The sequence below is a fragment of the Bradysia coprophila genome, unplaced genomic scaffold (genome assembly GCF_014529535.1).
Source record: "Bradysia coprophila strain Holo2 unplaced genomic scaffold, BU_Bcop_v1 contig_415, whole genome shotgun sequence".
Lineage (NCBI taxonomy): Eukaryota > Metazoa > Arthropoda > Insecta > Diptera > Sciaridae > Bradysia > Bradysia coprophila.
This window is the reverse complement of record NW_023503670.1, coordinates 944,748-961,637: the sequence shown is the minus strand read 5'-3', so window position 1 is coordinate 961,637 and position 16,890 is coordinate 944,748. Positions and strand designations below refer to the sequence as shown.

The window sequence follows — 16,890 nt, the reverse complement described above, 5'->3', positions numbered from 1 at the left end:
GTGTTCATATGTCTAGCCTATATTTAGGCGAGATATCAATTAGCACCAACGTTTTCTGGCTCGGAAGACACGTTAGGCCGGTGGTCCAGATTGTACTTGTTATTGGCCGTAAAAGGTTGTATAGTATCTCTCAATGAATCAAATCAAAAGGCCCAAAGGTGCAAACCATGTGGTGGCTAGCTGAATGTAATTGTAGGCAGCGTGAAAATATTCAGACCAGTCTATATTTTTCCCAGTTTTTGCACATTTAATAATTAGGTGGAAGCTTTAAATATAAAGTTTCTACGCTTTGAGTGTAGCAGTTTTCTCTACTTGTACAACCAAAGTGGTTGCATTTTTCTATTCTCGCACCTGGTTATGAAAACTACATTCTAATCCTTTCTAATTCGTTCCATCTACCTTCCAGCCGTCTGGTATGCATACTCTACCGCCATAGCTAATTGCAAAAATTCCAGAAAGCGATATTTCCGCATAAATAACTAACAAATTCCAAAATAAATTTGTGTTCTAAAACAAAAATTAAAATAAAGCGAAAAGTGGTAAATAATTGCATTTTGAACTTTTTCTCTAGCACTTACACTTACACTTACACTTACACAAACAAACAGAAAAAAAATAGTCAAAGTGTAAACGAGGAAAATTACTTTAAAGAGGTTGTCAACATTCCGGGTTAAAATGTTAGCTTGTGATTCAGATCACGTTCCTTCATTCCACTAATTTTATCTTGTTAAATTTAAAAGTTGGTTGAATTATTACAACCCACTTTTCTGGCTTACAGTCGTAAAGCTTCGGCTTTCTTTTTTTTATTCTCTGTTCCACTCAAGACTCGATTGCTTTATGTTAATTGATGTAGAATTAGGTTTGTGTAAAGGGAAAACCAATAATTTTCTTTTTTCTAAATTTAAATTCAGATCATTTTGGTAATTTTTCAAGTCATTGTTCGGATTTATTTTCTTCTCGGGTGGCCTTTTTTGTTAAATTAATTCTATGAAATTCGTCAAACATAAAATTAACATTACTATTTACTAAGCCCTGTGGTGTTGAGAGAAGAAGGCTGAGTTTAAAATTAATCCGTTTTACGACATAAAAGATAAGTTCAGTAATCGTCAACGCCGCCATTGATTAAGAAAGAAATTGTGTCTAAAATTGTGTCACTAAAATTTTCTAACAGTGTATTGAGTGCTACTCCAGTCCAACTTTGGTATCTGAAATTTAGACAGGCGATTGCGTTGATTATAGCTGAGATCAACGCACTTCAAGCAAAAGTAATCATAGGCGACACTAGTAGTTGCCAAATAGATTGCTATTTTGTATAAAATTGATTTTTACAGTGTTTTACAAGTGTATGACAACTGTCCAGTTTCAGTACCCTATTTAGAATACCACTCATCCTTGAATTGCGTTGTTCAGATGCATTTTTCGGTCAATTGTTTATCTCTTTCAAATGATATTTACGTAAGAAACCATAATTTCACTGAATTACGTGGAATTTACGGCTATTTCATCCCTTAAAAATAAACTTTGCAAATTATTACTATACGATCACCAACTGATATCATGGGATTTATTTTTCTTGTCGACATAATACATCCGAACAAATGAGCAAAATGACCCCCTTACACATATTGTTCGTAAAAATTCTGTCGCCAATGTATTTTTTGTCGAAGGGAAAAAGACAGGTTTTTGTGGTGAGTATACCATTTGACTGAATATGAGATTTGTGCGATGTGAATGAAAACAATTTCGACATAATTTCATAGCTATCGCAATGCGCAATGTCTGGCAATAACTATATACGATTACGATACGAAACTATGTTCATGTCCCGTGTATTTTCAGGGGAATTTATTTTGACGGCGGAGAGAGATGTAGAGGGAGAGAGAGAGCAAAGCAGAGTTTGAGATGAGATTAAAGGAAATTTTTTAATGTGACGGAAAGCTCATCTTCTCATTTTAATATGAACACAAATACTATGTTAATTTCTACACAAACTAAGCCAATGAACTCCAAAGCATTTCACATTAAAACAGTTCTTTATAAATTTTCATATTCGTCAAATTACGAGTAACGCAGACAGACGTCCCTTTCGGTTGCTATTTGAATTCTAGATACATTATAGTATTGTATATGAATATATGTATTGACTTTACTCATGCTTTAAGTGTACACGTTTTTGATATGAAAATCCTTTAAAGGTACGAAAAGTATGTATAGGAATTTCGGGATTAGAAATTTTCCTTTAAAATGTTTTAATCAACGCTGGAATATTCATGCTTAGATTTTATATTATTTTTGCAAAGTGAATTTTTTGGTACTGCAGAGCACATAAAATGTCTGTAAAAGTGTAATGTCTCAAATGAAGGGAAAGATTTTGTTGTCATGGTAATAAACTGATGATTTATTATAGTAGTAGGTTGGGCGCCCGGATCATCATTTTCTGTTTCTATTGAGAAATTCACATTTTCGCTTTTATGAATTAAAAATATAATATGCTGAAATTAGGGTAGGTTGAGAATGGAATTATTGTTTTTCTGGTGGGGATGAATTATACGATAGAATTGGCTCATGGTAATATGTGTGTAGGAATAGGTAATTGGAGCAGAAATTGTAATTCTATTTTTTGTAGATTTATACGGTCTAGACCGCTTTTATTTTGTTACATTTATTTGCGTGTAGTGGTTCTCTTTTTTTGAATTATTGGTCTCTATTTTATACGGTCGTCCCATGCAGTCCATATTGTTATGGGAAGTGATTAATCAATGCGCGTATACTTTGTATGCCAACAATTTATCGATACTGTTACACGATACGTGACATTTTTCGCGACAAAACCGTTTAGCCGTTTACACATGTTAGATCATACTCACAAGGGACTACTGGAACACTGGAGTGAGTCAAATTGAAAGGTGGAAATAACAGACATTGATTTATGATCTGTATTTTCTTGTTACTTTCACGTTTTATGCAGCCAGTCATAATTCATGGGACAGCTACTATCAATTGCTTCTCCGTTGGATAAACAACATAAAAACAAAAGCTTGCGAATCAAATAGGTATCTGCGAATCAGGGACACCAACTTGTACTTGAGAAGTAGGGCGCCCATCCAAATCACCTATCAATTTTGTTTGAGATAGTTGTGCTCAGCCTCGATGACTTTTGAGTTGTGGGTAAGTGGGTATCTAGCCTCGCTGTGTGCGTCTCTTCCAGGGACTAACCTAAGGATTTTTCTGTGGGTGGGCATATCGACAAAAGGGCGCAAATAGGACTATCCTTGGGCGCCAAATACTAATTTCTTCGAAGTTGTTAAAGTTTAAAATTCTGTTTTGTATGTCATTAACGTATGTCACATCACTATGATCGAAAAGGTGGGTTTTTGACCTAGGTGGTGAAAAACAACAGCTTTTTGGTCCGAGTTATGTATACTATTTTCCAGCCTGGAGTACCAAATATGACTTTTCCAAAAAACATAACAAAATCGAACTGAATATTTTGCTAATGTAACTAAATATTGTAGTAGTGCGAAAGCAATCCGTATGAATCGAGGAGTAACTCACCGGCCAAAGTAGTAGCAAATCAATTACTAATTTCTTTCAATTCCTTCAATTACCGGATTAATTTCTAATTACCGGATTAATTCCGTTTTGGTGGTTTCGCTGTTCAATTCCTATTATTTCCTATAATATTTTCTGTTACTATCCAATTTATTGTCTACTTTTTAGAAACAATTTTCCACAAATTTTCTAAAAATTTTCTTTAATTTTCTTTATTTTGATAATTTTTTAAGATTTCCTTCAAATGTAAAGAAAATGAACAAAACTCGTCGAATTTACTGCAGTTTCGTAGTTGCCGGAGCATCCGGTAAATAATAGTAATTGAAGGAAATACTAGAAATTGATGAAATTACAAGGAATTGACTGGAAATAATAGAAATTGATTGAAATTGAAAGTCTATGAAAGGATAATATGATGAACGAAAGAACCAGCGACTGAACGGAGTTTTTTTTTGGTTTTAATTTTAAATACCAAAAGCGATAATCAGATTCCGTTTTAGCGTTTAAAAAATGCTCAACGAGCCAAATCGACGTGATCGCAATTTGCGAAACTTGCAGCGAGTGAGAACATGTTTTTTTGGATTTGCTGATTCTTTTGATCATCATACTTATCCGTATTTCCTCTCAATTACTTTCAAATACTATAAATTTCTCTTACTTCCAGTCAATTCCTTGTAATTCCATCAATTTCTAGCATTTCCTTGAATTACTATTATTTACCGGATGCTCCGGCAATTCCTTTAAGGGTGTGAGTCAATTACCCGAGTCGTTTCCCCTCGGCATGAATGCCTAAAAGCCGTACTGCCAAAGGCAGTCCGTTTGAATGCCGAAAACAATCCGTATGCAATGCATTGTCACAAGTCTAAAAAAATTATATCCTCGTGCACGACATATCTGCGAAAAAAATGAACATTAGGATCAAAAATGACATAAACGAAGAAAAAAATGAGCAAGAAAGTGATGGAGAATGTTGCTGTTTTGGAAATAAATTCGGTGAGAGAATGAGAATGTTGTTCCAGGATGAAAATATAACTGAGACTTGCCTTGGGGAATATTTCAAAAAAAAATTCTGAAAATATGCAATGGCAAATACCCCAAGGCAACTTCTGGTCTTTGAAACTCTCGGTCTGATCATAAGAATTTATTGGAAAAAGTGAAAAATATTCTAATCGTCGTATTTTTTAGTGTGAAATTTGCGTACTTTGTATGTTTCTGTTAAATTTTTCTTTGTGGGCAAATTTGAATTTGTAGGTGGGCATTCGAGAGGCGCGGGTGGGCATGTGCCCACCTGCAATGTTCCTTAGGTTAGTCCCTGGTCTCTTCTGTGAATAGCAAAAAACTACATCCAGTCAACATATAGTCCAGGCCCTTGTGTCAGTAAAAAAAGGTTCCGTTCGGCAAAAATGTATTGAAAAAGTCGATTTTTTAAAAAGAAAATTTGTTCCACGACTTTGCACTCCCAATCAAGTATGATCAATGAAAAGCTCGAAAAACTTAATGCGAGCGGATTGACCGAGGGGGACTGCACTGAACTTGCAACTCTTTTTGCAACTCTTTTTGCAACTCTTTTTTTCTGCGTGCAACTCTTTTGCAACTCTTTATTTTTGCGTGCAACAATTTTACAACTCTTTTTTTTCAGATTGCAACTCTATGCAACTTTTTTCAGTGCGATCTTCCTCGGGATTGACACAAGAAACCCGACTAATACTACGTGTATCTGTTGAAGGAAAATGGAAAATGGAAATGTTTCGGGACACTTGTATAGAGCATGCCATATTGATATTATATTTAGTTAAACAATCAATAATCTCTGAAATTCGATTACCTACGAACAATCAAAGCAAAATTTCAAAGTAACTTCACCAGCGAAAATAATTTTCCATTTACCGTTAAGTCGCGATACGGTGAATTAAACTGCGACAAAGGTAAACGTTCAAAGGGTAGATGAAAATTTGCTGGCTCTACTCCACAGCATTTATCTGCTTTGCTTTCTAAACGTGATCGCTTACATTTACATGTACATCCAAAATGCCTTTCCGGGAAATAGAAAATTAATTATTGATCCAATATTTTATTTAAAACATTTCCTGAACATCATAAATCCTGCACAATCTCATACATCACACATATCGGCGATACGGCAACAACATTTTCTATACATCAAAATTTACCCTTAATAATTCAGAAGAAATCTTCACTGGTGTGTTGTTGTCAATCCTATCGACTCGTATTTTTTCCCTCTATATTTTTGACCCTTTTTCGGCGCAAGTGTTTATAAAAATGGTCTAGGTCATCTCCTCTCAACATGTGAATTGGATGAAGAACATATTTGGGTGTTTAAAAATGTAACGGTCCTTTTCGGTCGTATGATTTTATTTTTATAAAAAAAATTGTTGGAAAGTATCAAATGTTGTTCAATATAGGTCAAAATGTATGTTGGACCGAATGAAGTTATTTAGAAATTTCAAAGCTGTTCCACAAAAGGGCGATCCAACTGATCTTTGTATTATTAACTCATCAAAAATTCATACCAAGTGAATATTATGCTTCTAGAGCCAATAGATCGATATTTTTCCTATGTCTGTAGATTTGATTCATTGAAGTAAGCGGTTGAAATATTGCCCTTTGTAAGAGCATCTCAATTGGTTGCTTCATTGCTCTATCTTCAAATGCTGGAAATTACAAAAGGAATGGAACGATTCTTAGACGCTCGAAGCAATTTATTTATTTATTTATTTATTATTTATCAACGGTTTACACCAACTGATCAGTGCCGCCTTTTCCATATGGGCAAAATGGGCGAATGCCCGGGGCGCCCGAAGTAGAACAGAAGAAAATGGCGCCCAAAATCGTTTACAAAAATTTAACTTCAACAAATTGGTGCCAATTTTTCGAATTGCCCGATGGCGCCCAAAAGCTAAAGGCGGCACTGACTGATAGTTATGATAATACAAAGCAGGAATGAAAACAATAATAGAACAAAAAGATGAATCAAACTTAAATCAATAATGAAATTATCGTCAAAGAAAAAAACAAAGAAAAATTAAGAGTGATATCGCCAAATCTTCAGGTGATTCGGAAACAAGCGGTCTCCGATTTTAATGAGTGATAGCTCGTTGGATTCGTCTTTCAATTCTAGGAAACACGTGTCTTTCACTTTTTCTTAAAAAAATTTGTTTTCTGTGAAAAACGCTCAAAAGTGAAGAGATGCCAGAAGGTACCGAAAACAGTTTTTCGGCAATAACTCAAGAAAAAATTATTTTAAATGGTTGTAATGTTGTACGATTGTCGGCCTTGAAAAGACCTACAGGTAGAGTATACGCACCGCTTGGTGCTAGTTGATCCACTAAAGTTATGACTAGAAATATAGTGAATGTTCGGAGAGTCCTCCTTCTCTGCAGCTTCGATGTACCACGGAACTGAGTATGGGGTGTTGTAGCTTGCCTCACCCACTATCGTTGCACAAATAAATGAACCCAGTACTTTTGGGCTGCAAGCCTACAGAAGCCTTGAAAAAAAAAGTTGGTGCCAAAATGTAGATTGTTTCCTTCTTTCTGAGGGCCCAACTGCCAGAAGAGCTCCATTCTATTAGTAATATCAAGAGAAAAATCATTAAAGTTTTCTCCGAGGATTTTAGTCAAATAAAGTGTTAGCGTATAGCAAATGACCTCAGGACTACGGAACAGTAATTAGTTTTTCAATTCGACCAATATTTGCTACGTGACAGGAGTTTGGAAAACCGTTTGCTCCCACTTGATCGTATCGTTTTTTCTCCTGTCGCGTAGCAAATGTTGGTCCAATTGAAAAACTAATTACTGTTCCGGACTCCTGAGGTCATTTGCTATATGCTAACACTTTATTTGACTAAAATCCTCCGAGAAAAATTTAATAATTTTTCACAAGAATTACTAACACTGGATATGTTGTAACGACCTATATTCGAGTCAAAGTGAAGCGTATACGGTAAGGGAATAGTAGACGATACAAAATTACTCACGTAGAACCGTTCCAGACGCTGCTCTGGCAGTTGGGCCCTCAGACAGAAGAAAAAAATCTACATTTTGGCACCAACTTTTTTTTCAAGACTTCTGTAGGCTTGCAGCCCAAAAGTACTGGGTTCATTTATATGTGCAACGATAGTGGGTGAGGCCAGCTACAACACCCCGTGGTACATTGAAGCTGCAGAAAAGGCGGACTCTCCGAACCCTCACTATATTTCTAGTCATAACTCTAGTGGATCAACTAGCACCAAGCGGTGCGTATACTCCACCTGTAGGTCTTTTCAAGGCCGACAATCGTACAACATTACAACAATTTAAAATAATTTTTTCTTGAGTTATTGCCGAAAAACTGTTTTCGGTACCCTCTGACATGTCTTCACTTTTGAGCGCTTTTCAAAGAAAACAATTTTTTTAAAGATAAAGTGAAAGACACGTGTTTCCTAGAATTGAAAGACGAATCCAACGAGCTATCACTCATTAAAATCGGAGACCGCTTGTTTAAAAGGTTAAAAAAATCACCTGAAGATGGTATCACTCTTAAAAAGAAAAAGAAGAAAAAAGAACTAAAAGCAAAGCAACAAAAACAGAATAAGGAAAACTTTAAAACTCAGTACGTTCTGTAATTTGCAAATGAATAGTTCTCAGGTATCTCGACGGAACGAACACTGCTACGAAATGCGCCCCTAGACACTGATCGGTCGTACAAATGTGCAAAACGGTTGAAGATCATACAAAGGTGGTTGACTGGTTCATAGTATCCATAGTCAGTTCGATGTCTATTAATTTGCAAAAATTCATTCACACGAAGAACTCGGGTATGTTGACGAACAGTTATGTTGGGCTTCAGCTCGGGGGCATAAATGCGTTCGGTAAGGACATCGTAAACGAAAGTGGCACTCAAATTGTTACGTCTCCTCGATAAAGTCTCGATACCAACCATTTTGCAGCGCGATTCGTATGACGGCAGATGGAATTCGTCGCAAATTCGTTTCAAAAAGCCGAGAATTGCGTATGCTTTGCTTTTTATGTGTTCTATATGAATTGAAAAGTCCAATTTAGTGTCGAGCATTACACCTAAATCTCGTATCCGAAATACTTGCACCAGATCTTCGCCGTCAATTTTGTAGTTTAAGTGAATTGGATGATGGTTTCGGCGAAAAGATATCGAATTGTATTTGTTTATGCTGAATGAGAGACCGTTAATCCGAAGCCAGTGTGAAATGTCATGAAGGTCGCGCTGCAGAGCTGAGCAATCCAGTACTGCACGTATCTTCTTAGAGATTTTTAAGACGTCAGCGTACATCAAGCACCGAGAGCGTTTTATTACTTCTGTTATGTCGTCGAAAAATAAGATGAAAAGGGGTCCAAGGTGCTTGCGGAATTCCAGATGTTGCACAAAACGTAGACGATGAATGGGCTCCAATTTTAACGTATTGCAATCTTCCACCCAAGTACGATTTTAACCAATCAAGCATTTTAGAATGTACTCCCATTTTGTTGAGTTCGGATGTTAGGAGATTATATTGTACTTTATCAAACGCTTTCTTGATATCAGTATAAATCGCGTCCATCTGGTAGCCTTTTTCCATTGTATCAATCACTGAAAGAATTCTGCAAACAAACTAGCCAGTTCGTCTCGGTTCGACGCGTTCTTATCGCCGAATTTCATATGAGCAGGGAAGCCATCCGACTTTTTCTTACTATTAACGTAGTGCCAAAACAATGAAGCAACCAATAAAGATGCTCTAAGATTTTCATTTTATGGAATCTCATTAATTTTGTAACGTTCATACCATACCCAATTGTTTGGTTCTCAATCACTGATTGCGACATTGCTCTTCGGATTTGATTACAAATTAATGATAAACTTAATTAGTTAATGGGCACAATACACGGTCCACATTATTCCCGACATTTTTTACATTCCGAAATGTCTCCAGCAGTAATACTAAATTCCCGATCCTATGTTAACCAATCCCTTCCCTTCAATCAATAAATTGTTGCCACAAATGTATGCCATGCCGCCGTTTAATCTGTTTTCGTCAATATCTATTTTTGGTTAAAGAATAAACTTGGATGAATCAATTAATCATAAACGGAAACCAATGCCTAGGTATTTACCATTTCTATTAACACATTTTCAGCTCGAAATGCTTAATCTGCAAATATGCACAAAATTAATTCACTACAGAAAGGGATCTCTTAAACATTATGGGAATTGAGATATATTATGAATTAGTTGGTATGTGCATGCCAATATACAAAAGCTCTTAGCATTGGCACCTGCTGTTTTCGTTTGTAAAACGCTTTCTAGATTTCAGAGATTTATGAACGCAAAATGTAACACGAAAAATGCATTTTCGTCCATACATTTTTAAACAGAGTACCCGCAGGTTAGTTTCAATACACGTATGGTCACGGTTTTGTTATTGCATATTGAAAATTAAACGGTTTCCACTCACATTCATTGGCCTAGATAGCATAAAATAAAGGAAAATTGTTTCGAATGGATGTACCGATAGTTAAGTAATGAGCTCTTTTTCCATCGAGAGAAAGTGTTATGTACATCAATACTGTGTAAGTCTATCTCGTTCAACATAAATTGATTAAATAGCCCACTCCTCAAGCTACTGCACATTTAGTCCCATCAGTTGTCACTATTCATAGCTTGTTATCGTTGACCGTAGTACAGTAAGGCATGTTGATAATAATTCCATTGACCGAACGAGTTTCATGACACCGGATTAATGTAAAAATTCAGAGTGCATAATCATGTTCTACCGTTGAGTCAGATTCGTTATTTAATTTGAGGGATTTTATTTTACTCTCATTTGTACACAAGAAGATGTAAGTTGGTTAGTTTTATGTTCGTTTTATTCAGCTATGATGGCGCCACTCGCGAAAATCTCCTAGTTCCATATTTCTCCGTATATTAAGCTATCAGAAGAGGTAGATGTCACCACTCGCCAAATGATGAAAAAAGTTAATCCATAATTGATCTATGGAATAATGAATGCTTCTAAAGAAACATATAACGTGATTTGTACAAACAATCGCGAATTGATATTGCTATTGCCGTTGCCTATTATTCGCTTATCAACAGCACGCAAAAATTATTGAAATGTTCGAGTTCTGTAGATGCCTATATTCCAGGCACTAATTTTGAGAAAATGTTTTCCTAATTTTTTCAATTTTTTCAAATTTTCTCAATTTTCCCAAATTTTCTCAATTTTCTCAAATTTTCTCAATTTTTTCAAATTTTCTCAATTTTTTCAAATTTTCTCAATTTTTTCAAATTTTCTCAATTTTTTCAAATTTTCTCAATTTTTATTCTTTAAGATTAATAAGTCTAAAAAATTAGATTAGCAAATATTTTTTGAAAAAAAAATCTTTATTCAGCAGAGTGGTCAAAGTTTTTCACAAAGTAAGGTGTTGAGTACGAATTACTTCTTACATTTTTTATTCGTTACCCGGGTCGAACGAATTTTACGTTTTAATGGATTATTTTCCGAAGCCTTAACGTTTCCATCATTTTCAGGTATCTTCTGTTCTTCGATACGCTGAACGAGGTTATCTTTGTTTTGATGTAAATTCGATTCTTGGATTTCGTTTTCACGAAAACCAAGAAAACTGTCACTTTGGCCCGAATTTTCTCCGAAATTGTCATTAGTTTCAACAATTTGTTCATCGTCGATAATTTCTTCAACATTATCCGATACATGAAAATCGTCGTCGTCCAAATCGACATTTGCATCGTAATGGTGTTTACGCAAATGATCGTGTAAAGCATTAACATACCACCTGGGATTTGAGAAAAGTTCTGTTGCATTTCGAGGACGTTTCCTTTTGTAATACTTCGGATATTTAGCAAACAAAACTGGAATGCACTGTCTGCATTCATTGTCTGGACACTTCAATATAATTTTCCCTATTTCGGACTTGTCGACCACATCAAAAATCGGATTTAGTTTCACAGACTAAAATAAAGATTTTGTTTTTAATTTTAAATCGAGTTTCACATGACGACTATTAATATTACGTTAGAAAGGCGGGTGTGAGAAGAAATCCATGTAAATGTAATGTCCTTCAGATCTTCTATGTTTTCATCGTTCACGGCGACAGGAATTGCCTTCGCAGTGGACTTGTTGGAAGATTCGCCTAAACAAGATAGGCTGCTCAAAAAGCTTCCCTTAAAAAATTATAAAATGGATAAAGTTACCATTTTCCGCAGTAGTTGGAGCGTTGCCAATTGTGGCAGCAGCCTGAGATGGAACAGGTTCTCCAACAAAACGTCGACATGCTTCAACTATCATCTCCAGCCATTTTCGCTGTCCACTTAAGAATGAAAACTTCTCCTGGCACTTTACAAATCGTCCCAAATATTCAGCAATGGTCTCGCCAGCTTCCATCATTTCAGCATTAAAATTTTTACGTATATCTTCCTCAATGGAAGTTATGGATGCATCGTCCAATTTGGCGATCACAATGGCACAATTGTAGTCACAGAAGATCAGATTCTTTTTAATCAACACTGGAATTGACGCGTTGAAATGTTCCTCAAGAAGCTTAAAGAAATCATCCCCAGATGATTTAAGAATATTTGTGGAAAATTGTTCGTCTGCCATTTCACTTGAGATTTGCACTTTTAAACAGCATCACACCACTGTTTAATCGGTCAGTGCTTGCAACAATAGTTTTGAAAACAATACCATTAGACGTCGAAATTATAATGTGTGAGGAGCAAAAATGTGAGGACTAGACTGGTCTATACTATTGTGCTCCTCACACATTATAATTTCGACGTCTAATGGTATTGTTTTCAAAAACTATTGTTGCAAGCACTGACCGATTAAACAGTGGTGTGATGCTGTTTAAAAGTGCAAATCTCAAGTGAAATGGCAGACGAACAATTTTCCACAAATATTCTTAAATCATCTGGGGATGATTTCTTTAAGCTTCTTGAGGAACATTTGAACGCGTCAATTCCAGTGTTGATTAAAAAGAATCTGATCTTCTGTGACTACAATTGTGCCATTGTGATCGCCAAATTGGACGATGTATCCATAACTTCCATTGAGGAAGATATACGTAAAAATTTTAATGCTGAAATGATGGAAGCTGGCGAGACCATTGCTGAATATTTGGGACGATTTGTAAAGTGCCAGGAGAAGTTTTCATTCTTAAGTGGACAGCGAAAATGGCTGGAGATGATAGTTGAAGCATGTCGACGTTTTGTTGGAGAACCTGTTCCATCTCAGGCTGCTGCCACAATTGGCAACGCTCCAACTACTGCGGAAAATGGTAACTTTATCCATTTTATAATTTTTAAGGGAAGCTTTTTGAGCAGCCTATCTTGTTTAGGCGAATCTTCCAATAACTCTAACAATCTTCCCACTGTGAAAACCAACAAAATTGGTCGGGATGATTTGTTTAAAATAATTGGTGCGCAAATGATATCTGTTTTCAACGATTCAAAAAGAATTACGTTGAGTTCGTGGTCGTGGCCATCTCGGGAAGTTGCATGTCAATTAGCAGCAAATTTCAAAGCCACAGGCACTGCCGGAGCGAACATAGATTTGCTGTACATCAACCCGTCACACCACAGTGAACTGTTAAATTGTATTGTACAGAGTGACTTGAAAAGATTTGAATCGGTTCTTTCCAGTTCGTTGGCACTATCTCTCAGACTCGACGGTTCAGTCGACCGTATGCAAAAGCATAATGTATACGTACTCATACACGTGATTACCGATGTTGGTGAAGTAAAAACGTTTTTCTTGGGGTTCGATATTCCAGTAGGCAACAGTGCTCTTTCTTATCAAAAAGTAACACAGAATATTGTCGATGAAGTTTTGCCGTGGGAATCACTGCTATCGATGACCACTTCATTAGTTACTGATGGCGAAAGAAAGAACACAGGTCATCTTACAGGACTGTGGCAACGACTGAAAGAAGAAAAAGAAGAAATTTCGGAAGGTCCGTTCATTACAATATGGTGCGTCGGTCATCGTGTGAACCTAGGGTGGAAGTCAACTTGTCAACTGCCAATAATTTCTGATGTCATTAGAAAAATCATAAATGTTTCTTCATATTTTCATCAATCTGGTGAAAAAACAAGACTTCTCGACGCAATAGCAACAGAAAAAAACCTAAACACTCCATTACACTACCCAAAGTACTTCGAAATTCGCTGGTCAGAGTTTACACACAATTTGTTGTATGTATTCCTGAGAAACTGGAATGCTATGATGTGGCATTTTAAATCAGCGAAAGAAACTCATTTCGAAAACTTATGGCTCTCTCGAGATAGAATTCGTTTGGTTGCATTTTTGTGTGACGTCTTGACTGTACTAAAAACATTTCAGAAGACCTTCCAGTCAAGCACAATATCAATTTTGCATTTATCACCCAAAAAAATCAAATTGATGGAAGATCTCACATCGATAAAAAACAAACAGTTGGAAAATGGTTGGGAAGAGTTATTGCTAAAACAAACGGTCACTGCAACTGATGGCTGTATTTCCCTGGTAGATCACAAATTGATTTCGAACGATAGACTTCGTAGTGCCCCGTTTATGTTTACAACCGAGAACCGAAATGAAATTATTGATTCACTCATCACAAACTTAAACGAATATTTTGATGTGGATGCAACTGTACAAAACGGGCTCGCCCCACTACTTGAGCTTGACCCAAGCGCAACATACGATTCCTTAAATATTTGCCATTCAATAATTATACCGGAAATGGAATTCGACGTTTTCCGTATCGAATACTATGAGGCTGCTAATTTACTAAACATCAAGGACAGAAAAGATTCGCTACAGAGTGTGCTGAAATTGGAACAAACTTCCACGAAAAGATTTAAAGTCTTAAAGTCGGCTTTAGCCAGAGCGTATGCTATCAAACCACATTCTGCTGACGTTGAAAATATCATCAGTAAGCCACTCTGATCTTCTTCCACTTATTGATTAAAAATTTTTCTCGTCTTTAATTGGAAATCCATTTTACAGACGTATACAACAAATACAAGGACGTCGACCGACAGTTACTTTCGAAAAAAACTCTTTTCAACAACATCTATGTGCACACAAATATGTGTACATTGATCGAGTTCGATCCCACTCCAGCTGCAGAGTATTGGTTGAACCAAAAGGATCGCAAACCAAGATATGGAACCAAATCCACTCAGCAAGAGTGGTATAGTGGGGTGTTTCCGGAAGCAAAACATTACGATAGACCCAATTCGCGAAAAATTCAGTTTTGATCAATGTTTTGGCTTTCGTAATTTGAAATAAAGTTATAAATTCTGCGTTTGTTCAATTTTTCATTTTTTTCAAATTTTCCCAAATTTTCTCAATTTTCTCAAATTTTTTCAATTTTTCCAAATTTTCTCAATTTTCTCAAATTTTCTCAATTTTTTCAATTTTCTCAAAAAAATTTCTCAAAATTAGTGCCTGCTATATTCTAAATCAATAAAACAAAGTGAATTTCCCATTTCCAATTCAATATTATGAAGCATCCCCTCATTAAATACGCGTCTACTCCTTGCAAAATATAAAAAAAAAAACTCAATTAGATTAATTACAGCTATTAATTAACCCCAAGCACAAAGTGCTAGTTTTAATTGAGTTTGAATGTAATGACTTTGTGTAAAATAAACAATGGTGTGTTCGGGGGTATACGTACTTAAAAAGTGGATTGGGCTTGAGTGGTTGCTCTCATTGTGTGGTGGTTTCTTCAATGAAAATGAATTCAATGAAGATAGTCGAGTTGTTTGCTTTTTGTATATATAAAGAAAATACTTACCGCCACACACTTACTGATCCTCTTTCGTCTTATTGCAAAGTGTAGTTTGTAATAAAATGTTGATTTAGCAACCTGAGCCCAATAAGAAGTCGTATAAAAATTCAAGTAATAAAAAAGCACTCAGGCGTTCTATACCAGCATAATTGATTTTCGATTCGATCATAAATAAAAAGGGTGCCATTCCCCATTACGCTTCTTCGATCTTTCAGTAGATTGATGTTTTCATTTAAAATCTGAAATGTTTTCTGCCATTCTAGAATTAAGATTTGATAAAAAAACAGCACAATGGCGACATGTCCTACCACTAAATCTGGTACTTCATTTGTTTCAAGTGGATGCCAAGTAGCGTGATGCACAATGTTTTATTTCATTGGTTTTATTGTACATTTTGCTGCAAAAGGGAACACTATCAAGAGTCGTCGTTATCAATAACAGATGATTATACTTTGTAAAAATTTTGAATCGCTATGCTACAAAGTCATTGACAATATTTTCTATCTAGTCCACCGCTAGTCGATTAGAAATAAAATCCTAATTTTGTACTAGGTGCGCTACAATAGCATCTAGTTATTTAGACACACGAACAATTTTGCGTTAATAAGATTGACAATTATGCTGCGATTAGCATTGTTTATCCTGTGTTGAACATCGGATTACAATGCTCTTGTGTTTTCAGGATTATGCAACCGAGTGATAAATGCGACAATGAATGTGTAGATTATTACTCGAGGTCGCATGTCGAGTGTGGCAATGTACATCTTGTTCTTACCGGCGCGGCGCTGCAAAAGGTGCCTGAAGACTAAAAACCAAACGTGTCTACCGAATTAAATCTCACTTTCGGTTATTGTTTTTTAATATTTTGTGCACAATAATCTCAAATGTATATGATCAGTGAAGCCCCGAAAGTTTTTTTTATCTTCGATTTCATGTATGGGTACAGTCATCTTTGAAACGAACATAATAATAATAGAGAGAATTATTGATGAAGAAAAAAAGGAGACAAGGAAATTACTTCTTATCTGTTATTTTTATGGCTTTTATCAAAGCATTCACCAATATAAAACTCTCTGGCACTTGAAGGCACACGCACACATCCACTCACACAACCGAAAAAGGCTGATTTAACTTTATCGTAGATATTTATACAGAGAATTTCTTTTCCTTGTGTTTATTTCTTATTCTGACGACAAATGGTTGAAAATAAAATAAATTTGGATTTTTAAGCTATTCCCATAGAATAGAAATAAAAAGGAAATGAAGGATAACGAAATAAAAAATCATTTCAATGATAAGGAGAAAACAATCCATTTAAATGCGTTAATGTTGATGTAGTGTTGAAGGTTTCTTTTTTTTTGCTGTTCCTTTTTTCTTATTTTAAGGGATTCGTTTCGAGATGATATTGCAAGATTTTAGTAATTTGAATTCAAGGGTTTTTTTTCGTGAAATTTATACAACATTTTAGAATTGAATGCCATAATTTACATTATTTCGAAGTTAGCTGCTATAAACGGAACGAAACAATAAAAAT

At 35.6% G+C, this 16,890-nt stretch overlaps 1 protein-coding gene across 1 annotated transcript; it reads left to right on the top strand.

Annotated features, from left to right (window-relative positions):
* The first annotated feature begins 11,523 nt into the window (after positions 1-11,523).
* LOC119082381 lies at positions 11,524-14,905 on the top strand. The gene is made up of 2 exons (XM_037191905.1): positions 11,524-14,492; positions 14,567-14,905. The coding sequence occupies exons 1-2, from the start codon at positions 12,449-12,451 to the stop codon at positions 14,818-14,820; spliced, it is 2,298 nt and encodes a 765-aa protein (XP_037047800.1). The 5' UTR covers positions 11,524-12,448; the 3' UTR covers positions 14,821-14,905.
* Positions 14,906-16,890: the final 1,985 nt, after the last annotated feature.